The sequence below is a fragment of the Nestor notabilis genome, unplaced genomic scaffold, assembly GCF_000696875.1.
Source record: "Nestor notabilis isolate BGI_N333 unplaced genomic scaffold, ASM69687v1 scaffold12846, whole genome shotgun sequence".
Lineage (NCBI taxonomy): Eukaryota > Metazoa > Chordata > Aves > Psittaciformes > Psittacidae > Nestor > Nestor notabilis.
Window position 1 is genome coordinate 64,672 of NW_009933376.1, and position 25,220 is coordinate 89,891.

Sequence of the window (25,220 nt, forward strand, 5' to 3'; positions counted from 1 at the left end):
TTGCAGCTTCTGCGGTGACAAGCACAATCACTCTTGACACTGCTTTGAAACACTTAGGAAACAGAGAATAGAGTCAGTGTTCAAGGTGATGGCAAGCAATTCTGTTCCTCAGACTAGCACTTTGATGCAGATGTGACTACATTACACTGTTGTTACTCCTCTGATGGACTCCTTAACAGAGCTCTGTCAAATAATTAATCTTGGAGGCAAAAAAAGGAGCCTGACAGTAGGAGACACAATTTTGTCAGTTTTTTGGGAAGTGCTCTCAGTCTGTGGGTTTGTCACTGGTCTTAGGAGAGCGAGCAGATTATATGCATCTGGCAATTCTCACTTGATTAAGGATCTTCACAGTGGATGAGCTTAAATGCTAGCAGAAACAGCTGGAAGAACTAGGAGCTCATATTAGGAGCTAATGATAACCTAAGTGGAGATGTATTGCTCTGATGGACTGGGCCCAGCATTAAGACCACTGCATCAGTGGAAGTCTACTTGCAAGTCAAGACAAAGGAGGCTATAGCCAAAGAGGAGATGACAGCTGTTTGGAAGAACAGCAGAGTAGGATGGACAGTACTGCAAGAGGGCACAGATGGGAAGCATAAGGTGGATGTGAGAAAGAAATGGAGCATGCTAGGCTAGACTTTGAAGTCAGCAGATAGAGGAGGTGGTACACCTAAGGATGATCATCTCTCTTTGCTCAGTAGCATTTAGACAGCATTTGGTGGTATTTAGTTCAAAACAGAATGTGAATTTGTTTAAGTTTTTATGAAGATGGTGATAAGTGAGAGAGAGCAAGGAAGCTTGCAAACATGGCCTTGAGATTCAAAGCTATGAAGTATGTCAGTACCAAGAATGACGTAGTCCAGCAGCTGGAGGTTTGTAAGTGGTTTCCTTGAAGCACTGAACCTTCCATAGGATAAGAATTACAGATCTACCTGTGTCAGCCTGAGGAGATACCCTCTGCTTTGGAGTGGAATTGGGTGCCACGTCTCTGTAACAGAACTTCCTCATGAGGGCTGCTGGTTCGGTTAGACATAAGGAGATGTGCTGAATAACACAGTGGACAGGAAGCTGCTAACCCAGGTATCACGAAGGCAGGTGTTTCAGTACTTGCAGTACCATTGAGGCAGCAGTAGGATTACCGTGATAAATTTAATGAGTCCTTGGTTTTGGAGTTTCATTTGTGCCTCTAGCTGTGTTTTTATTGTGTTGCATAAGCGTATCTTGTTAATCTGTAAATAAAGTGAGTATGTAATAGAAGTGAAAAACGAGTTTACAGAAAACACATTTCAATGCATGCCTAATGATTTCCTTTAATGGCTGTTTTTAACCGGGTGGGTGCAGTCCTTTCCTTTGGTAACCCAAAGGCACCTCTCTCATTCTTTTTTTATGCAAATTAGGCCTCCCACACCATTAAATCATTTTTTATTGACTACTGAGCCTGCGAAGAAATGAACTGAACTTTAATATGCCACATTACCATATCATAAAATACAATTTGTAGATCTTATTTAGATTCTGTGTTGCTGCACTTCCTCTAAATAATTGTTATTATAATTGTTATTACTGAAGAAGATTTACAGGCACCACTGGAAGAATAAGTACTCTCCATTTTGTATGCACTGAAACACTGGCTCTGCGTGATTCCACATCTAAACCCTTCTGCTCCTGATTCTTTTCTGAAATGAAACAAGTCACAATATGCTGCTAGAGAGCATTTAATAGAGCTTTTAATATGGCAGAATCCAGAACTTCTGCTGACTTCAAACAGTACCAGGATTTCACCCCTTCTTTTGCACTGCTGAATTTGCGCTAACTTTGCAAACGAAATGTTCATCTTCAGGCTGTGAATTGTTATTTTGCACATCCTCATCCTCATTATTGTCACATGCACAGCATCAGCTGTTATGCAGCACTTGGCAGGAAAATGCTATGTTCCTTGGGAAGTGCAAGTAAAATACTGTCCTCCCACAAACTTTTGAATAAGCTGCACGCATCCTTAGCTTGACAAGGTACATGGCCTTGCTTTCTGTTATAACAGATAGCTGCAGCCTCTTGGAGCCAAGGGAAGGGGTGCATGCTGAGATTTTGTAATGATTAACCAGAAAGAAATGTAGATGAGTCACTCTTTAAGAGTATAGCTCTTACTAAGGAACTAATGTTTTGCTTATGTTGGCAGCCTTGGAGAATGACATTTATCTGTAGCACAACCTAGGGATGGCTAAAAAATATTAGATCATTTTCTCGACAATGCCTCACTCTTCTAGAAGGACCACTTCAGAAAAGGGCATTCAGCCATGCTGTCATTTCAGTACGTGATCATTTTCAGTGCGAAAGTAAAAGTGCTATTTTTGGTCCCAGTCTTGTGTCAAACAGGCCAAGGAGGAGTCTTTCTATGTTCAGGGAGGACTGCCTTTGAGATGCTCTCCTGCTCACCTTTACCCAGCAAGCTCCATGTCAGCAAGCCAAGTCCCCACAGTCATCTGGGTCTCACAGCAGTTTGAAACTGGCAGAGTTTCAAAGATTGTTAAGAAGAATTTGCAGGCTAATTTCCCCCCTCACAGGGACTTCCTGAAAATATTCACTACCCTTAAAAGTTAGGGCATTTAAGGTTATGTCTAATTTCAGAATTATTTATCTAAATCTGGAGCATGAATTAGTCATTTCAAATTGGACTCCTTGAACTGTCAATACTTACTGCATTACCACATCAGCTAAAAAAGAAAAAGACTTAGAGCTTTTGCAGTCATATCATGTAGAACACAAACAGGTTATAGACCAAGGAGCAATGGCTGCTGTATTGAGAGAATTATTTTATATATATACATGTATGCATTAGGAAGAATTTAGTGGAAGACATTCTTCACTATGAAGGTTGTGAGGCACTGGAACAGGTTGTCCAGATGTGGCTGCTCCATCCCTGGCAGTGTTCAAGACAGGTTGGACAGGGTTTGGAGCAACCTGCTCTAGTGGAAGGCGTCGCTGCCTGTGGCAGGGGGTTGAAACTGTTTGGGCTTTAAGGTCCGTTCCAACCCAAACCATTCTGTGATTCTATACATGCATATATATGTTTCTATAAACAGTTTCCCTTTTTGCTTATGTGTGGCAGTGAAAATTGAGTATCACTTTTAAAGCCTTTGGCAAGGGTGTAATGCATAATAAATCTAGAATTAGAATTCACTATTTCAATTGGAAGGGTCCTAGAACAATCATCTAGTCCAGTGACGATCTAGTCCAAATTCTAAGAAGTGTTAATGTTTAACCACAAGATATGTTATGAAATTTATGTTTAACATGAGAAATTATTTTATTAAAAAATGAACAATCAAGCCTGTTACTTATTTTTTTCCTAAGAAAACCACTAAGGTAGTTGCTGATAGTTGAAGAAAGTAAATGACTGAGCGCTCTTTTCCAAGAGTTCTCATTTTTTCTGTATTGTGAGGAAGTAAATATGTGAATACACAATATAAGTAATTCTCTGTGATAAAAACCTTTTGATTTTAATAGACTTTGAAAAGTTAAGAGACAGCTATCTCATAAACTAGAAAATAAGCAGAGAGAAACACTTTTAATAATATTTTAAAAGCTGGAAATACTCTCTTAAATAGGTTATCTAATGTCCAGCTCTGTCAGATGTATCCTATTACTCTGACATGTTTAAAGTTCTCAGTAGACAGTGATGGCTTATTCTGTTCTTTTTCCTTCAGATTATTTGGAAATACATATGATGGCTCCAAGTGGCTACCAGCCCTGCTTCCTTAGGGTTCAGTTCAGCACCGTTTGCATTCCTGATTGACTAATCCTTAAGGCCATCCTGTGTCAGGGCACCATGTAAAGATTTCCGTGAATGTCTGTATAGAGCCCTTAGCATTAAAAAAAGAGCTGTTCAGTGAATCCACTTGTGATAGTAAGCACTAACCATAGTAGTAAGCACTAACCATAGTAGTAAGCACTGTGCAGGATCATGGCCTCATGTCTTAATATGCTTAAGAGAGATGATACGTAATTATTGTGAAGAAAGGTCTCTCATTTATTTCGACTAATGGTAGGGTGTTTTGTGGTTTTTGTGTTTGTGGTTTTTTTAGCTGAACTCTTCATGGAACAACAGCATCTCAAAGAAGCAGGCTTTTGTATCCAGGAGGCAGCTAGTCTTTTCCCCACATCTCATGCTGTACTGTACATGCGTGGGAAGCTTGCAGAGATGAAAGGCAATTTGGAGGAGGCGAGGCAATTGTATGATGAAGCGCTCACAGTGAATCCAGCTGGAGTGGAAATTATGCACAGCCTGGTGAGTTTGCAGGGGCTCAGCTCCATTATAGTATTTATGTTCCTGATTAACTGTAATAAGAGGAAAGAGGGCTCCTGCTTGCTCTGGGTTTCATTGTCTTCCTAATCCTGAGAGCAAGTGACTGTTCCAAGAATAAACTGGGTAGCTTGAACCTCTGTTTTAAGACTGGATTAAATGTTTTTAACTAATTAGGACCTGTGTCAAAAGTAAATATTTTACTGATAGGTTTGGAAGTCAACTCGCTGTTTGTCTTTGCTGCTTTTCCTACGAACTGTTATGCATTTTAAATAAGCAGTACACTGGTGTTTGAAAGATCTCAACTAAATAACTATAGAATATAGATATATATGGGGTTTGTCAACCTTGGGTCAGAGTCTTGTGTCTACTCAAATTGAGCAAAACCGCGATTTTACAGTAAAACTAGTCTGTTAGTGTCTTAAGCTGCGGCTTAGCTCCAGCCTTGTGTAGGGGCAATGACTCCACATTTGTGGGTTTTTTTGGAAACAATCCTACCCAGCAAGTATTTTTCTGTTGCACCATCCCCAGACCGAACTTACTTACAGAGTTTAATAATAATAATGCAGGGAGCTTTGTGGAAGACCAAAACCAACTTATCTTACAAAATCAGAACAGTTAATCATACTTCATCATGATGTCTCATCTTAACTGCAAGCCTTACTATGCCTCTCTGGGATTTTCGACGTCTTTCCTGACTAATTTAATTTTTACAGGAATTCTGTACCCATATGACTGCTTTGTGTCTTTGCTAGCAGATTCTATTTCCTGGCATAGATTTGGTCCTGATGAGGTTTGCAGGCAACTCCAAAACTGAAGGGGTGTCAGCGCACAACAGGACAAATGTAAATTGAGAGAAAAGAGTAAAATCTACAAGCAAGGGATGAGATATTTTTAATACTGAATGTTCAGTGCAAAACTAGCAAATGAATAGCTGGTGCCTATGTCAGGAGAAGGTTACGAAATAGCTATGCGTATATCAGGCTTATATGGGGCAATATATGACTTTGTTGCTGTGATCTAACCTTTAGAAAATCAGTTGGTAAAATCCTGACAAGATAGAATGCATTCTTTGTTCAGTTAGTGTCATGATTTCAGTCAAGTTGCTGGTATCAGAGCAGCCATCAAATTAGATGCCAATATGATACTAATAGCTTTCATTTTTGTCTCATTTTATAGGCAGAACCACGTACTGTGTCTTCCCATTTCGGTTGTTTGCAATTTTCTGAAACTATAGTCATTTGGAATAAAAATTTCTGAGATGCACATCTGCTCTGGCCCAGTTTACTCTGGAAAATGTCACCCAACATGGCTTAACTGTTTCTGAAAATGAAGCTACAGAAGAGACCTTAAAGGCTTCTGTTACATCTTATTTACTGTGCTTTAGTGCCTTCAGGCTTTGTCAGGAATAGGTAATCTTTGTAATGTATTAATGTGCTTTTTGCCATCCCTAAGAAAATCCTTCCTCAGTTATCAAAGTTACAACCTTTAAAAACCCCACATTTTATATGTGCTTAGTAGATAGGTATTTCTGAAATCTCCAAGGAGTCTGTGAATGCTTATTCCCCTCAAACCCCAGTAAGCTACATCATCTCTTAGTCATGGTGTAGAAGTAAAGTTGAGAAGAGGTTAAAGACAGTGAGATGGGGAACTTGGGGGCAGAGACTCAGTCTGTGACCAAGTCAGGAAGAGGAAATATAAACTTGATAGCAAAACGAGAGAAATTAAGGATAGGTAGGAATTAATATAGGTAAGACTGGATACATAAGAAGAATGAGATTGGAGTAAGGAACCAGGTCGAGACACATGGGCTGAGGGGTGGGCATGTTGAAAAGGATGAATTAAAGAGGTCAGTGTTATGAGACAGACAAAGGAGCATGAACGTGTAAGAGTATTTCACTCCATAGCCTTCAGTCTCCTTAAAGTTCTGAATGTTCCCATCCCAATGTCAGTAAATACCATTGAAAATCACTTGCATGTGCCTCAGCTCCTCTAACTTGGCCATGCTGGCAGCCTGTGGTTTACACCTGTTAACCAAGATAGCAAAGGTCTGGTCTATCCCTGCTTATCTGAATCATGGCAATACTTCTAGGATGCCGCATAATGGCAGTCTTTTGTATGTTTTTCCAAAAACTAGGAAATTGCACATAACAAGTTAAAAGCATCTGATGAGCACTATAGAAAAGCCTGTAAAGAAATTAATCATTCTGCCTTCAGAACGGAGCTGGAATACTGTGCAGTAAACAAGGCTTTTAGGGCTATGCATCAAACAAAAAGGGCAAAAATAAAATATTGAGTGGCTAAGTGATTTTGTCCTGTGTACTGAACGAGACAGTGTCCCCATGCAGAACTTAAGACTGGACGTGCAATTGAGGTTATAATATAACAAGTGTTAAATTCTGCATCTCCTCAATGCCATCAAAAGAATTGATACCTTTCTGAAATGTATGTAATAGCCAAGTACTAGCTGTACTGTTCTTAAAAATGCAAGTTCTTGAGCACAGTATGTTCAGTTTCCTACTAGACGGACAGCTATGTCTTGGATTATACAAGAGGCCAGACAAGATGATCAGCTAGTTCCAAGTGGCTTGAAACTATGGAAGACACACAGGCAGCTGAAATTCAGTTCACACATGCTGTTTCAGTGCTGGTCTCCCCAAACATACGAGTACATAGTTTTCCCTCTGTAGCAATATTGTTGTGGATGTGTAATAATTTAGGGATATAAGTTGCCGTTTGATTTAGTACAATTGCATCCAGCCGACCTAGTCCACTTTAAGGGAAAACTCTGCTGTAGACAGTGCCAATTCTCTCTGGTGTATCGGCATCAATTAGCAAAGTAGTCATGTCTCTTCCCCTGGGCTCTCAGAACTGGGTTGTCAAAGCTATGTTTGGAAAATTCCAACCTGAAGAGCATTGCTGGCTTTAAATGAAGGGCATGGATTTAGCAATGAATGAGTCCATCAGGTGTCAATAGCCTCACTTTTACACAGGCTAGAGTCACCACCATAATAAACACAAGCTTTTTCTCTGTGTAGCTGAAAATGCTGTTTTACTGTGACCGTAGGGTGTTTACAATAGCTGTCAAATCAGTGTGCTTTCCGTATAAAGGATGCTGCTGCATGGAAGAGCAGCACTGTATAGCAGGACTGCAGCACCGAGTGCATCTTATGAGGTGGGTACCACGCTCTGCTTCATTGCAGGGACTGTTGACACTTGATGTCCAATACAGTGGTTAGGAAACCACAGGCACACTGAAAATACCACATAGTTGTGCTGCTTCTTGATAGCACTTACGCTTTTTAAGTGATGCCACAGGATCCTTAAGCCTGTATTAAGAATCCACCAATGGCCTTTACAAAGTAAGTACTAGTGGCTAATACCTAATCTAAGGAAGCAGATTTGTTGAGGAGTTCTGTTTTCATATGGAAAAACAGAATCAGTTTAGGGGGCTCTTGGAAGCATACTCATGTACCAAAGTACTCCTGGTGAGGTGTGGAGCTACTCCTTTGGTTGAACAACTCTGCTGTCAGAAACAATTAGCTTGTCTTGGCCCTTAGAAACTGTGCGTGCTGTAGGACCACAGCTCTCTTTAAGAAATGCAACTTGCTAAGGGTTTATTTTCCACATTTCTCCTCATTCTGTCTAACCCATTTCTGTCTTAGCTCCCTTTATTAGAACAGCCCTGTTCTTTTCTTCTTGCCTTTCACAGGCTCCTTCTGGGGCCTGCTCACAAGGATTATAGAGCACTTCTCCCTCCCAAGGGGGCTGATGGAGTTTCCACTGAGTGGGTATCTTCAGTGGTCCAGGAACAAGAGTTTAGCCCATATCACCTTGTTTTACTCTGTGACTAGCCCACCATGCCAGATGCTGATCTCTGACAGCACATTGATAAACTACAGCTTACTTCTTCCAGTATGTACCAAATTTGGTTATATAACATCATGATATACACAGCTTTGGGACGGTGATAACAAAACTGACATGTGCCCAACCAAATCAGAAAATTTAACATAAACTGAAGCAGATGACACCTCCCTGTAAAGCAAGAAACAAATCCACCTACCTGTGTGTTGCTAGAGAAATTGAGATTTGCTAGTTCCCAGCCACAGTGCATTCAGTATCATTCTCCCTTTGATTCAGAGGAGATAAAAATCAATGCCAGCATGTTAGATTTGAGTCCTAAAGCTCCATACATAATACTGCAAGATAAACTAAAAACATGCTGAGATATTTAGATGACTCCTGCCCAGCATGCGTCTCACATAGGACTTTGTCGAGTTAGAACAATTCTCAACATGTTTTAGTTGAGGGAAGAAGAAAGAGAATCATATATTTAAATGGGCACCCTCATCTCCTTCACTGTGCCAGATTTAATGAAAACAACAGAAAACACCGTCAAAACAAAAAAAAAAAATTGCTTGGATCATTCTTAAGTCTTATTGATTGCAGTGGAAGATTGTAATGATTCCTGACTTCTCTCAAAGGCTGGGGCAAAGATGATAAGGTTGTTATCAATATGCCATGTAGCTGTCTGCACTGCCTCATCCCTATTCTTGATAACAAAACAAAGTAAAAAGTATATTGGACTTTGGTGAGTTTTTCTGGAGGTTAAATTGAAGGGCAGCTTTTATAAGGTACTTCTGTGTTCTGTTATGGCCACAGAAATGTGTGGAAAATATAATCTAGTGAAAATGTGGTTGATTTGTTTTGTGATCAAGTTAAATAGAATATACAGGCAACACCAGTTGTGCTAATCATGGGAGTTCTGCTTTTTCTTAAGAGAGACTGTCATCTGTACCACAAAACATGATTGGCAGCCATGTAGAAGGGCTTTATGGACATATACTGTACAGTCCTACCTCTGACTAAAGTAAGAAAAGCTAGCTTCCCACACATCTGGTTTAAGTCACCTCAGCTGGGCCAACAAATTAACTGTAGGCTGTTTTGTGACCCTTGCTTTCTGAGATTTGTAGATTTGGGCCTTACCACAGGAAGGCCTGGATATTTTTTGGAGAAGTTCCTATGGTAAATGTAGTTTGGGAGGTATCAGCCATATAGCAGAGTCACAGAATGGTTGAGGTTGGAAGGGATCTTGGGAGATCATATAATCCAGCCCACTGCTCAAGCACATTCAGCTAGAGCAGGGTACCAGGACCATGTCCAGCTGAGGTTTGAATATCAAGAAGAATGGAGACTCCACAACCTCCAGGCAACTTGTTCCAGTATTTGATCACCCTTACAATAACCAAATGTTTAAATGAAATTTCTTCTGTTTCAGTTTGTGCCCATCCGGTCACAAGACAGTCTGGTTCCATCTTCTTTATACTTTACCATCAGATATTTAACCATGTTGATGAGGTCCTGCCTGAGATTTCTATTCTACAAGATTAGCAGTCCCAGCTATCTCAGCTTCTCCTTGTATGGCAGATGCTCCAGTCCCTTAATGATCTCAGTGGCCCTTTGCTGGACTGTCTCCAGTACGTCCATGTCCTCCTCCTACTGAGGAGCCCAGAACCAGATACAGCACTCCTGGTATGGCCTCACCAGTACGGAGTAAAAGGGAAAGATTGCCTCCCTCAGACTTCCGGCAACACTCCTCCTCATGCAGCCCAGGATGCCGTTAACTGCCTTTGCAGCAAGGGCACATTGCTGGCTCATGGCCAGCTTGTTGTCCACTAGGGCCTTCTCTGCAAAGCTGTTTTCCATCCAGTCATCCCCCCAAAGCGAGGGCAGGCATCTGTGGTACTTCTAAGGTTATGACTTAGCACAGGGGCATCCTGAAGTAGATGTAGGTTCTACTTGCTTAGTAATTCACAGTGGATTTCTCTTTTGTGAACTTGCCTTGAGCCTGTGTTACCTTTCAGCATTGGCAGTACTCTTCGGCACGGAGACCCACAGGTCTGCTTTCTGCTGTACAAAGAGCTGCCAGACTTTGTATGTTCTTGATACAACTTTTCCTAGCCACACTAATGCACCTTGGTCTTACTCTGGAAGACACAGCACATCACTGATTCTTAATCATCCCCCTTCCATTACTGATTTTATAGATATCTATCACCAAACCCATCCCATTCCTTTCATTATTGCTGTTGCCTCTTTCTGAACTTCTTACAGTTCTTATTAAGATGAGACGACTAAAGCAAATAATAGTCCTAGAAAAAACTAGCTTAGCTTCAAAGGTAGTGTTGTAGGCTCAGTATTAAAAATACCACTCACTATCTCATGGTCTTCTACTCATAATTATTACCTATATACATTTTCATACAAATACAACATTCTATTTGAAATCTTCTGTATTAACTGGATCTCTTTATCACAGCTGTTTCCATCTTCTCATTCCTGCAGGGTCTAGATTATTTTCTGAACAGTCAGAACCTCTGATTGAATGCATTGTGATTTATAATACCAGGAAGCAGTGTAACAGTGTTGTCTTGGGTCCTTGCAGAGATGTCAGTGTCCCAGGCTGAATACCACACAGCCAGGAAGCATGCAGTTCTAGTCTTTGAGCTGTATTCTTCACTCTGCTTACTAGAGACATCCTTTTTAGCTGATGGAACACAAATTTCTCTCTGAGAGCTTGACTGAGAGCAGGATTTTTTATGATGTTCCTTTTGTCCTTTTGATTAGATTTGAGTGCTTAAAAACTGTATGATGATTTGTTTGAATCTTCTGCTCTTAATTGTTTAGTTGGATGCAAGGGCTGAATAAAAAGAAAGAGCCTTTCAAAGAGTCCTGGACTGTTTAATTTGGCCTTCATTGTGTACTTAAGATGCAATTTCATGTTCATTTTACTAGAAGAGTCAACCTGTTGTCTCCAGACTCGCATTCGGTAGCATCAGAATAATTTGAAGACTATGGTTTCCCCTGAATAGAACATGGAAATGAATTATTTCTGTTCATTTATTTCATTTTACCTCACAGTATGGTGCATGCATCCTTGTTTTCAAAGGCATCCATTCACATAATAAAAACATGGCTTGATTGCTTAATATTTTCAAGGATGGCATGCATTACTACCTTGGGGATTTGTTTCATGCTGCCATGAAGTAATCATATAAATCATGGGGCAGATTCTCAGCATGGGTAAATTATCATAGCTCCATCCTCTGTATGTCTTGTAAGGTGGCTAGGACCCTAATTAGAAGCATTTTTACATTGAAAGCTGAAGTTAGAATGCATTCTGTGCCTAAATGTGGGAACAAAAGAGCATAGTTTTCACATTAATAGAGTTATTTATCATCTAAGGAGCTGCTTTATGTCCATAGTTTATCCAGTTTGTTAGCTATTTTGTAGATAAGTACACCGTGGTCTCTTTCCATTTTCTAGTGACATTTCTTTCTCAGTTTTTTTATATTTGTATACAGAGAATTGAACATCACAATTAAAATGCATCCCCAAGTAGTTTAGGACAACTATGCATTTCTCCTGAGTGTAATTAGGTGGATAATTGTATCTAGAGTCAGAATGCGTGACCTGTTCTAATCTATTTTGGAGATATTTCTTCCTAGCTGCATTTGATGCTCCCTTTGCTCTAGTTTTGGCAAAGGTGATAAGCAGAATTAGGGACTGGGTAATTTTGATTAAGTGGACAGTTTTACTACTGTTGTGAAATACTGAAATACTTAAAATATTTTTCATAATCACAGCTGCTATTTAAAGGGACTCTTTGAGAATTTGCTATCTTAAGAACTTGAATTTTGGTAGATAATGATAGCAAAATGAATTTCTAACTGTTCTTTTGACATACAAAACAATTGAAGCATTACTAGTAATAGTATTTTTTTTTCTTAAATGTATGCATTGAGTTCATTATTTTAAATATTTTTTGGATCGTGTCAGATTTGTTTATTATTTATATTTACTATCCAGAATTTCTGTATGTGAAACCTGCTTCAAAAGAAGGTTATTTTTAAGGTTTTGACACACTATAGTTTTTAATCACATTGTGTCTGTGTGATCCTAGGTCGGTGTGGCTTCGGAGTTATAATATAATGAGATGCACAGAAATAGAAAGCTAAAAGCCAACATCCCAGATATGCTTAAGACATAATGTATGCCATATCCTCCAAACCTGGGAGGCCACGAGCCATGTCATTTGGACCGTTTATGCGGGGTGCTGACGCAGAGGTGATCTCTTGGCATTTTAGAAAGAGCGAGATTGCGCGCCCGAAGGCAAGATACAAGAGGGAGCAAGCGAGCTCCTGTTTCCCTTCCCAAACTAAGCACCGTTTCATGTTATTTATCAAAACACTTCAGGCAAGGGCTTTGCTACTGTTGTGCAACAGGGTGGGTCCTTCCTCTTCCAGAGAGCACAGAATTGCAACTCAATCATTTTCCATTGAAGGCAATTCACTGAAGAGGGCTGGAGAGGAGGTGGAGCCCTGGCTTCTGCCATCCCCAGCACTGCCAGCTCCGCTGCACTTTCAGCTGTGATTATGTGTCACGCTTTACACTAAACCTCTGTAAAACAGGGATGAAGCTACTAATCTACTTCATCTGGGGTTTGTGGAGCTTAATTAATATCTGCGCATACTTTGAGATGACAGGCGCTCTGTAAGCGCAAAATCTTATTTATTCTAATTATATGTCTTGATTCCTATGGTGCTTTATTCGTTTGGGCTTTTGGACCACAAATTATTTTGGGCAAAGTACTTGACTGTTCAGCACAAATGATGTGCTTTATAGCTCTGAGTACCCTTATGTCCCTAAATGTAAGTAGTGATGAAAACATTATTGCAGTGGGAGTGGGATTTAGGAGGCAGATCTGTGAACTATTTCTTCTCTAGTAAAGATTTGTTTTCATTAGAGGGGTCTGCCTTGCCTGTGTGTTGTGCCTTGCCCTCCATTGTATTGATAAATCGTTACAGCAGTGCTGTGAAGGACAGAGTAAAACAGAAGCAAATGTGAATCCGACGACTTTCTAGCACAGCCCACTTCTCTTCCTGGGAATAAGATATGACAACGCCTGCAAAAAATAGCTTTTTGCAGGGGGGGAGGAAGGGAGGGAGGGAGCTTCCTTTCTCTGACAGTGAATATATCCTTCTGCTCTGCAAATTCAGCGCAAGCAGAACGTCTTTGTACCAGTACAGTTCTGCAGCTTCCCCTGGTGAGAAGGGGGCTGGATTTTTAAGAGAGACATGACAGACCTAAAGGTAGGAAAAGCATTGGAGTAGACAGTCATTACAAGCCTTTCCAAAAATGGAGCAACCTTGAACAAAGTGCCTTTTTTTTTTTTTCCCTTCTTTCTTAATTAAGTAATAGTGACAGTCAACAGGAGATTCTAGCAACCCAAAGGAAGAGCAGTGACGTCTTCTGTGATCCAGCTGGGAGAGACAGACACTGAGAGTCTCTTAGGTCTACCTAATATGGAGTGTACAAGAAAACACTGGAAGGATTAATTTGCTAAGTCCTAGTCTCCAGCAGGATATTTTTGGACTCCTCTGATACTACAAAATACTGAAACAGTTTAGCCTACCCCATAAGTTTTACCTTGATGTAGGACTGTTAACAATTTTTCTCATGTTTTTTTTCTGTTCAGTGCACTGCATTTCTGCAGTACAGGCAAATGGTGATCTACAGGTATAAGAGATAAGGGGAGGGGAAAGAATTGGAAGGGATTTAGAAGAGACAGCAAGGACTGCTGCTTACTTTAAAATTACCAAGATAAAGCATTGACCACTGAGAGACAGTTAAAATCACTTCTCTATCATTAGCCATTCAGCAGGTTGTTTCCTTTTCCATCCCTCTCTGCCTTGTAGATTTTTGCAGGAGATCAACTTAAGCTTGATTTGCCCCAGAAGGCTCTTTCAATGCTATTTATTTGCTATTTTATCCAAAAAGGTAAAATTCACCACAAAGAATCTGAAAGTGCACTTAGGTCAGAAGCTTGTTCTGGTGGTGTTGAAGGAGTGTCTGAAAACAACAGAACCAAGAAATTGGGAGGAACTCCTTAGCCCTTTGGAAAATTTGACTCCTGAGGCAGGAACTTAATATAGGTTTCCTGTTTGTTCTTTGTGACATCTAAACTTGTGCATTTTTTTACATGTTGAAAACACTCCTCTTGCCCCTTTCCTCTTGTCCTTCCTCATGCTTCTATAAAGCTCCACTCTTATCAGTGAGCTGCTGTTTAATATTGATAATGTGACTTCTGCCAGAAGTGCTCACGAGAGAATCTCCAGCTGGAAATAGAGCAGGGGGAAAAAACCAAACTGCCTGTAATGGTCAGGGGTGGGCAAGAGAGAGCCTGACTTGTCAGGGTAGTAAAACAAAGCAGAACAAAGACTGGTCTCTGTAGGTATGTCTGGAAACTAATAGTAAATGCTATGTCGAGAGAAAAGCTGCATCAACGAAAGGATGAAGCTTTATCAGCTATAAGTTGGTGCAGGAGATTGAAGAGGATTCCTGGCCATTGTTGCGGAGAGGTTCTGGAGCAGCCTTCCAGGATGAGCTCCAATACCAGAGCTTGCTCTGTTTACCAGGGAGGGAGGGAGCAGCCCCGAAGGTGCCTGTGAGTAGAATCTAAGCAAACCCAAAAGAGTGACCGCCAGTGACTGAATTCATACTGTCCTTACTTGTGACCTGAAACCCAGAGTGTCCAGTTAATAATGTCTTACAGGCCCACCTGCAGTCCTGCCTTCCTGTTTGCTTTCTCTGTTGAAGAACTTCTATTCCCAGAAGCATTCTGTAATTATTTTTAGTTTTATTATTTTTTAAATTACAGGTGGAGTTTGAATGTTAGTAGGGCTTCCCTGGAACACAGCCCTGACCTCCAACTTTCTATATATATTTTTAATGAGTTATCAAGTGACTTGTGTGTATCATGGAGTGGAATGATGGATGTAGCTGGACTCACAGGAGAGTTGCACTGAAATTCTCTTACAAATAAGCTGCATTGTGGCAGCTCAGCTCTATTGACAGTAACGTCAAGTCAGGTTTAATAGTATAGTTCCTTATTGAATGAATCTGCCCTGTAGGAAGCAATATGACCTTCCTGTGTGTGCACAAGACAAAAATATCAATGTCAGTCCCTTGGGAGGAAAAATACAAGATTAACAGAACAGTTGAGTGAGTCTAATGAGAATCAGATGGCAAGAATGTTAATTTGGAAAGATACTCATATAAGCTGTCTGAAGGTGTAACGTGGTAGTTTCCATATATCACCAAATGCCATGTATTCTCTTTTGATACGTATCTGAAAGTTGTAATTTACTGAATTTGCACCTCTTCTGTATGGCTTCCTGACAGAACAACAGGGGATTTTCAAGCTAATCACCTTTCATTGGGGAGATTTATGACCAGTGTAGTTAGCTTAGCCTTCCTTCCATCATGAAGGGCATGGACTGGAGACAGTCATTGGGCACAGCATACCAGCTGGGAGCTGCTTAATCAGAAAAATGCTTGAGCATCTCTGTCTTGCACTTGCTGTCTGGAGTCATGCAGTTCACTGTCTTTGTCGGATATAATTGTTTGCCTAAATCGGTCCTGCTTACTAGTATTTTTGGAAGTTGGGTGGGTAGTAATTTTTCTGTCATGCCTTACTGAATAGCCATCAGCTTTGTAAGGAATGAAAGCAATGGAACAAAGCAATGGGCTTTTATGTTTCCTCTTTGCTTTTGAGAGTCTGAGGTATCAATTCCATTTTAAGTACTTCTAAGTCATAGGAGAAGACTCAAGTTGCCTAGTTCTCAGCCTTCAGCTTAGGTAGATGAGTTGGTCCCTCTCTCCACATGTTGCCCAGAGAAAGGGACTCCTCCAAGGTTGGTGCAGCTCCCCTTCTCTTAGGCTCCTGCTCTGCTTTCTCTGTGGAGAGTCTACCTCCGTTCTTCCCCTGAAGGTACAGGGAGACTGTGCAATTAAAGTGGGTGCCTATGTTTGTATAGATCTCATACCTCTTTAAATTAATCACATGAGGCAGCTGAGTAACTCCTAGTGCATGGCCTAAGGCAGGAAATGAGATGAGATGAAATTGCACTGACTTGTTCCAGAGGAATTACTGCATTGATGTTTTCACATTTAGCCTGGTTCTCTTATTGCTTGTGTTCACCTCTTCAGCGTTCATTTTAATACAAAGAGTAGCCTCATAAAAACATCAGTTTTACAGTTGCGTCACTTACTGGGCTGCATCTGCTTTCCAAGATTGTCACTAACATAAGAGACTGCAAATAAAAATCAACTGGAACACAGACGGCAGCATCTCAGTAGTGCCAAGCTGTACAGTGGAGATTATTTTTTTATGCTTTTATTTGCCAGCATTGTCTAAACAAAGATAAGAATGTAAATGCTGTAGCAGAGCTTCCCAAACAGGATTACGGGGGTGATTGATAGAAGCTAGCACTTAACATTACAATGATAGATACCAGTGTGGGAGAGACATCACTGCCCGCTGCTCCTCTTACATCCTAAAAGCAGAGCAATAAAGGGGGAGGCAGGAGCTCTATGTGAAGTTTGCTGCTCTATTTGGGAACATTAATCTTTTAGGCTTTGATTCATTAGATTGATACTGTGTGAGCTTTGCTTTGATTCCTCTAAAATACAAATTGCGGTTAATGTGACTCTGAAGGAGGGTGTTACTTGTGAGCCTGATTAAGTTTTACAACAGACCAGGCAAGCTCAACATAATCTCTGAATTGAGTGGGGAACAGGCCTCCAAGTCAGCTAATTTTGAATGTCAGCATGCATGGTACAAGGCTAATTGAGATACACAGAAACTGCCATGTGCCTTTTTAATTGCATTTAGACAAGATGTACAGTATTTGAGTCAGCTCGGCAGTGTTCCAGCTGATGAGAGTGTTGATGACACCTGACACCAGTGATGATACATTAAGTGAGCTTAATATCTTAGCGCACATGTCATGAGGCACATTAGAATCAGAGAAGAATTTAGGTGAGAAACGACCTTTCCTCTGGAGGTCATCTGGTCCCACCTCCTGCTTGTGGAGGGGCCAGCTTCAAATATAGAGCAGGTTGCTCAGGACTATGTCCAGCTGAGGTTTGACATAGCTGGACGTTCATTTCCAAGGATGAATATTCCACCATCTCGCTGTGCCTGAGTTCTGATGCTGCACCACTCCTTGTGAAGAACTTTTTCCTAACAGCTAATCAACCAGAATTTCTCCTACTGTACCTGCATCTGTTGCAACTGAGCACCTCTGAGAAAAGTTTGGTCCCATCTTTTCCAGTTATCCATTAAATAGCTGAAGATGGCAATTTGGATACCTTCTTAGCCTGGAGAGGGAAAGGCTGAATAAATGCTCTGGTCCCCCCAGCCATGTCAGTGGCCCTCCGTATGCCCTGCTCCAGTTTGTCATCATCTTCCTGGCACTGGAGAACCCAAAACTGGTGACAGCACTCCAAATCTATGCCAAATAGCAGGAAATAATTACTTTCTGTCTGCTGCGATGCATTCCCAATGCAGTGTAGTGTAGTGCAGTGCATGGGAGCCCTGCTGAGCTGCTTCTCCCCAGTTGGCATCCAGCCTGTACAGTTGCATGGGGTCATTCCATCCCAGGTACAAGATGTCACTGTTTAGCAAATGAAGTTCCTCTTAACGCTCCAGGGAGACTGGGGCACTGAAATGGCAAGAAAGACCTGAGTCATTAAGGGCTAGAGGCAAATAACACATAATGATCACTTACAGCAAGACTTTTACACATGGAATAAGTAAAAGATTGTTTGGTCAGTGCTTAAATAAAATACAGAGCTGCCATCACTGAGTCATGCTGACATTTTGGTATCAACACTGAATTTTTCAGTAACCCACAGTGCCCTTTGTGCAGAAAGCCATATAGTGTTCAGGGCTTTTTTCCACGCTGTAGACAATAAGGAATGATACTGTCCAAGACAACACGAACAAAAGCAGAGAAACGTAAGTTAGGCCTGTTGGGACATCAGTAGTCATTGGGAAGCTGTTGAAGTAAGACATCTTGGTAGGAGGCACCTTGATGTGACCTGTGATTTTATGCTTTCAGTGTTTGTTTGTAAACAGCCGAGCTGCTGGAACGGTTCTGCATTCCCTGTCGTCTACAGTAGGGAAGTAAATGTGCTTGTCTGCATGTACACACACGTTTGTCTACCTCAGATTTACAAGAAGCATCATGTCAGCTGGTTTTAGCAGGCTCAAATTTGGTTATGAAATCCTAGATGGAAGGAGCATCCCCTGTGCCCCCTGAGCAATCTCTTCTGGTTGGGGTCTGGTGCTTGGGAAAGTGGACAGGTCCCCAGCACTGTTTGGTAAGTGAGCTGTGCCCCAGGGTAGGGTGGAGTAAGAAAATAAAGAGCCATGTGCTAGAGAGGACTTTCCTTGCAGAACTAACCAGGCTAGGGTAGGAGTCTAATTTGTTGGAAGAGTGAAGCCTTGTTTGTAAGTAAGTAGTTACTGATCCTGAAGCGATTTGGGAGTGAGGGCAATGCTGGATACTCGAAATGGAGAATGTGGTGGGTTGACCTTGGCTGCCCCTATAGCCCCCTGCTACCAAAACCTTACCACTCAAACACAACACAGAGACCCACTGGGAATCCACCATCCATGCTTTGGCTTTCGTGTGTCTGTAAGTTGAAGTCACCCACAAGAACATGGGCTAGCAATGGAGAAAACAAGGGGTAATGAGTGCAAGTTACTCCTGGGGAGATTCCAGTTGGACACTAGAGGAAAATTTTCACAATGAGAACAATCAGCCATTGGAATAATTTCTTTAGATGGACTCCCCAACATTGGGCACTTTTAAGATTCTGCTGGACAGGCTGCTGGGACATCTATTCTAGGTCATGCTTTGCCAAAAAAGGTTGGACAAGATGATCCTTGAGGTCCCTTTCAACCTGGTATTCTATGATTATATGACTGTCGGACTTCCCTCGACTGCTCATAGACTATTTCATCTGCCTCTTCACCCTGGTTGGGTGGTCTATAACAGACTAACACCATGATACCTGACTTGTTGGCCTTCCCCCTGGTTCTTACCCATAAGCACTCAACCCTGTAGTCAACATCATTAAGCTTTACACAATCAAAACACTTCCTAACATACAAGGCTACCCCACTGCCTCTCCTTTATAGCACTTGTTCGGCACATTTACACATAACAGCCTGGCCAACCTAATTGGTAGCAAAGGATGAACTACTAATTGCATTTAAAATAAATTCTTAAGCAGTTCTGAGGTGGTGATTATTTTTTTGAACAAGGAGAAAGTTTAGCTTCATCCTTATGTAAATACTCCCTTGGGCAGTGTTTCCCAAAGCAGCTAATGGCAAGCAGGTTTGGCACTTTTATGAGATTGTGTGGGTTTTAGTAAGAGAGTATTGTTATTTCCTCACATCTAAACAAAATCTATAGAGTTTCCGAACTTCTAGTTGTACTGAATTTTGTGCCAGGTTGGCAGGCAGTGGTGTTTTCTTCTCTGAGGCTGTCACTTGCTCAGCAGAGCACAGGGGTGACGAATACAGACAAATGAAGCTAGGGAAAAAATAAACAAATGCTACAGTAAAGGATTTCTAAAGTCCTATATGATCCCCTTGTGGGATTAAAGCTTGATGTTCTAGGTGAGCTTATAGACTTGTTAATGTACAGCCAGACCACGCAGCATTTAAGTCATTTCCGGACTGAGATTATGTACATGAGGATGGTTCAGGACAGGCTTCTGCAGTAGAGCAGATAACAGTTCTCCCTGTGACTGCAGTGAGAGAAAGAGATTCAGCACGTATTTCATGCACATTAAGAACAAAATTGCTTGCAGGTTCTTCAGCACCAGGTCCATGGACCATTTGGTATCCTGTTTGCCTGAAAAATGTCTTACCTTGAGAGCAAGGCAAGTAAATAAACCTCACAGGCCCTCGAGATTTCCAGGCTTCAGGAGCAGAAACCTTCACTTTAGGATTCCTTGCTGTTGTTCCTAGAATACCACAAATAGGTCAAACAAGCAATCCTGAAAGCTCAGAGCTGCTTTTCACTAATGATAAATGATTGTGCAAGTATTTGAGGTAAGTGTTAATTTCATATTTGTGCAGAAGACTTTCTCAGCTCATAGAGCGTTCTCTGAGAAATTCTCTATTACATATTACTTGCTGGCTGACACAGCAGATCAGACAAACTGGAAGCATACACCATTTTTAACTAATCTCTTACTTTGAATAGTGAATGAAGAACAATCAAAGGAAATGGTTTGGAAGTAACCCATTGTTTGATATCAGCTTTCCCCAACCAGCAAATATAAAATAGCAGCATCGAAAATAGCAGCATCTCAAAGTAAAACCGGCGTATATGTGAGATACTTGAGCCAAAAGGCAGCCTATTTTTTATAAATCTATTTTTACCTTGGTCAGCTGTACTAAGTGATTTTATCAATGTAGCTAGTATCTGGATAAAGAATGTTTGCATAATGTAGTGTCAATGCAGGCAGCTAAGACAAGTCGTGATATATAGATGTAGCACAAAGCCTTTCAAATCATATTCATACAACTGGAATTCTGTAAACGGATTAAATCTTGATACTCTTGCACTACTCAATTTCACTCTCACAAGATGGCATGAAACAGGGGCAGAAAAGCAGCCTTATTGGAAGTGCAGCCCTGCTATTTTTGCATACTGTGAACCAGACAAGTTGCAAACTTTTTCCATCTCAGTGGTCATAGAGCCTGTCGCAGTTTGAGAACCAGAGGGACTGCTTCTCTGCATCTCTTATTAGAAGAGATGTGCCTTTAGCAAAGATTTTCCTTGCTCGGATACCACAGAGCTGATGGTGAAAGGCGAAACCTTTCAAATTAAAAGGAATTGTGATGGCTTTTAGGTATCTATGACAGCATATCCTGCAATGCTGTAGTGCTGCTGCTAGTGCTCTTACTCCAGAGGTAACCGACTAACAGCAGTTGTGGTCAGCAGCCCTGGCCTCACAACAAAGGACAGGGGAAAGCCAAGGTTAACAAGGATGAAGTATTTGATAAGCAGTCAAAACAAGTCTAATGCCTTAAAGGAGGTGAGGGGGGCCATGGGAGGATTTTTTTAGCTATTGCCATCCAAAACCCTGAGGGCAGTTTCAACACCCAGCCAGCATATAGACTTAAGAGCAAACTTCCACTGCAGTAAAGCAAGTGAGCAGTGCATAGCAGGTGTAAAGTTAAAGTAAAAATAGAAGGGATATTTTAAAAATAGAATGAAACTGTGCAGCAGGTACACCCTGAATGTGACTTGCTGTGGCTTCCTTCCTATGGATTCTAGTACATTGCATTGTGGGGCTGTTTATCAGCAACAGAGCATGGAGTTTATTCAACATTATCTCTGTTATCCTTCATACCACCAGCACCCCTAAATCAATACTTGCATCATGTGTTTGGCACAAGCATCTTATGCTAGTTGTCTCTGGAGTTATTTTGCCTTGCAAGTGATCTTGTTGAACGAGTTTACCCAGCCTTTACAAAGCAAACACTCAGCTATACCTTTGCAGAGTGTTTTTCAGTCTGAGCAAAAGCTAGTGCCTAAGCAGGAGTGAAGAAAAAAGCCTATTTTCAGACTTTTCCCAAGTGCAGCAGCATCACATAGATGTCTTCTTAAGAAACTCCTGCAGCTGTCCATCAGAGCTAGCCAGCAGCAAAAGCTGGAAGCAGAACCAGGGCTGGGGGAGGGATTTCATTCTTGTACGGGGCCAGATCCTCTGAACAATAAAGCCAAGTGGGTAAAAGCAAAAGACATGTTAACTGAAGCGAGCTGAGCTGTTTCTTCGTCAGTGCCTGAGGCTCTCTCAGATTATGCTGTATTGAATTCTGTCATTTTGGGCCCCAATCCTGCACTGATGCCAGGAGGGTGGCTTTTTCCACTTGTGCTTTAGTCCATCAAAAACCCAGACCTTAACATCATGAAAACCAACCTAGGTACTCTGAAATTTTGTTCAAACCAAGCCTTAACAAAGGTGTTGTTATTTAACTTGAAGCTCCACTTTAAAAAAATAATGAAAATCCAGTATTGCATATGGTAAACTCTAGATCTTAGTTAAGCTATACCCTAAAATCACAAAATGGAGATGATGATGAAAATCCTCAACCAGCTTCACCCCATTAAAGCTACTGAAGTCTTTCCAACACATCCTCACTGGAGCTGTAGCCAAGGATTTAAGAGGTCCATGTTTGTTTAAAATTGTCTCCAGACTACCTGAAACTAGAGGCCAAGGATCTCTGCAGAGCCGTTGGGCACTGTGTTTATTTGTTTTCATCCGCGCATGAATTTCTTTGAAAATACCCAGCAGAGCAATAAGAAGGGATTGGTTTTGATCTTCAGAGATGATAGCATGCTGTTATGCATCAAGGACGCTCAAAAACAAAGCATCAGATAAACTGTACCAGGAGATACTTTTTTTTACCTTCGGGCATTTTTGCAAATCAGACGCACTCTGCTTGGCGCTGGCTGTTGATGAGACATCTATAGGTTTGGGTTGTCATCCCACAAGCATTAACACCGCGTGTGCGTGTGTGCGAATGCAGCTGGATTCTGCCCATGCTCAGCACCCCGAGGGAGCACGGTCATTATCACTACAAGGACAGCTGGGATCTGGCCTTCAGCCAAGACCTTGCTTAATGCAGTCAGAAGATTTCGGTGGTAGAGAGTGGATTTCACATGCCCTTCTCGGGGAGAGGGGAGCTGAAGTCACGGTTTTATGTCCTGCTTAGTTTAAAACTAGCCTGTGCGTGTTTTGCGTTACACCTGACAGCACAGTGGGCGAAGGAGTGTTTTCTGCCATCCAGGTTTCAAACTGTGTTAACAACAATTTACGTAGCTGCAAATGTATTGTTCCTCTTGTTTGAGATCTCCTCAGCAGAATCCTCCTCTGCCTGAATGAGCAAGGTTATAAAACACGGTAATTATAAATCTCATTGACTGCCTTGCATTCAAGGGCGTGTTCCCCCCAAGCATTTGCTGTGAAGCGTGTTACCCGGGAGACTGTCCTGTACAATCCAAAACAGAATTATTCTGACCCAGTGAGCTCGTTGGAGGGGAGAACATTTGGGCTGCTGACCTGCTGCCACGGCACAGAGGATGCATTTTTCTCATTTCACAGCAGGGCAATGCCGCAGTACAACAAGGCAAATACATTGAAGTATTCTTTTAAGGCATGACTTACATCTCACTGACAAGTGCTGGCTCCCTAAAAATGCAGAAAGGGAGCCTAGGACAGCAGTCACAAACCAAAAGTCATGCTGGCTATCCACACAATTCCAGTGGCTTTCTCTGAAGGTTTGGTTGTCTTAGACCTTTCTGGGCAAAACCATAAATACCTCAGACAAGATAACACAGTATCAGTAAAACCCCTTCTTAAAACATTCAAGTCAGGTTGTGCTCCTGAGACAGGCTGAAAAGTGTTTGGTAAGTGACAGCTGGCTGTTATGCATTGCACTACTAACCATAGCATGCTTCAGTCCCATCCTTTCCCCATCCACCGTAGTCAGGATCTGTATGGGTACTTTCCTCAGTCCTGAGGGGTTCATTATCGGCATCGATCACGATGCCCTTGAGTTGGGAAACTACACAAAGCCCTGTCAATCCCTCACTATTGAAAAAGGCCTGTAAAACCTGAGCACTCTTACGCTCTGGGGAAAAGAACAATAAAGAGGAGAAAAGGAAGCACTTCCTAGAACAGCAGCGAACACAAACCGCGGCTGTTGCCATCCATTTACTCAATTAGTGTCAGTGCACAAAAGGAACACAGTGCTATATGGTAGCCTAGGCAGCCACATCTTTGTGCTCCAGGAGGAGAGGGAGATGAGGTGTAGAGCAGTCACTCCCAGCAGGTGTGCAAACCAATTCAGTTTAATTAGAAACATCCTGCTGGAAATGTAAATGTTTTAGAAGGATATCACCCTCATCAGGGGCTGCTGCTGAAGCCTGTGTTTTGGTGAGGCTTTGATCCAACTACAATTGAAGGTGCTCGTCTCCTTCCCTTGCTGTCTCCAGTGCTCCCCAGACACAGGAGCACAGGACTCGTGTCATACTGCTGCACAGTGGGTCTTCTCCACATTGCTGCCTCTTCCTTGGCATCTCACATATGCAAGCTGGTTCATGTAACTATACCCATGCCCGTTCCTCCTAGCACAAAGGCAGGCCAACTTCACTGATGTGAAAAGGCTTTGCTAGACTTGGGAATGGATAAAGTGCTAGAGGTTGTACTGCTCTGTAAATATTGTCTTCACTCCATATGGATTAAAAAGACTTCATAATATTTGTGATTTAATTTTAACTTTTTTTTTGCCTAGGTCTGTGGGTAGCACTGGACTGGTCTCTATGTGGTTGCAGGAGTTAGTTACCTAGCTCGTTACATTTAGGCAGTTGAGCTTTTTTCCACTGATTTACTGAAAATCATCATAGATTGATTTTATCCTCTTTCCTGGTGATCCAATATTTTTCCTTTGGCAGTTCTCAAGAAAATTCATTTTTCCCTCTTCTAAATACAGTATCCATCATTAGACTACCACCAGACTATGTAACCAGCAAAATAACTGGTCTGTAGCGAAGGCAGCTCTGGTGCCATCTAAACAAGAGATTACATAAGTTTTTGGTCAGCTCAAAGCTGGTTCAGGCTACTAGTAATTAGAATTCATCTCCTTATGTGTTGTCTCTGGAGAGGTTGCAACTATTTTTCCATTCTCTTCAACTAAATGATGGGCTGATTAGCCCGTGACTGCAAAGGAGGTATGGAGGTGCCCTAAGAATCACATGTATGGTTTCTGTAGATGCCAGGGTGTCTACAGTCAATCCTTTCATGAAAAGACCATTAGCTATTCCTCCTCGCACATGGCTTTAGGCAGCACTGTACTGCTTTAACATTGTTCAGAGCTCATTGTAGAGCCATGTACCTGCCAACCTGACAGCTCTACGGTGCTTCTGTAGGAGCAAGGATATCTCTGAATGGTGAAATGCAACAAGGTATTTCTGCTGCTGAA

The 25,220-nt window shown here is 41.6% G+C and overlaps 1 protein-coding gene across 1 annotated transcript in view; it reads left to right on the forward strand.

The window, feature by feature from the left end:
* Window positions 1–25,220, forward strand: part of TTC7A (tetratricopeptide repeat domain 7A) — a gene marked incomplete at its 5' end in the record, with an annotated part of 97,369 nt that overhangs the window by 59,413 nt on the left and 12,736 nt on the right. Inside the window, one exon of the mRNA XM_010016856.1 lies at window positions 4,083–4,285. Coding sequence (XP_010015158.1) covers window positions 4,083–4,285 — 203 coding nt within the window. The remainder of the gene's footprint in view (window positions 1–4,082; window positions 4,286–25,220) is intronic.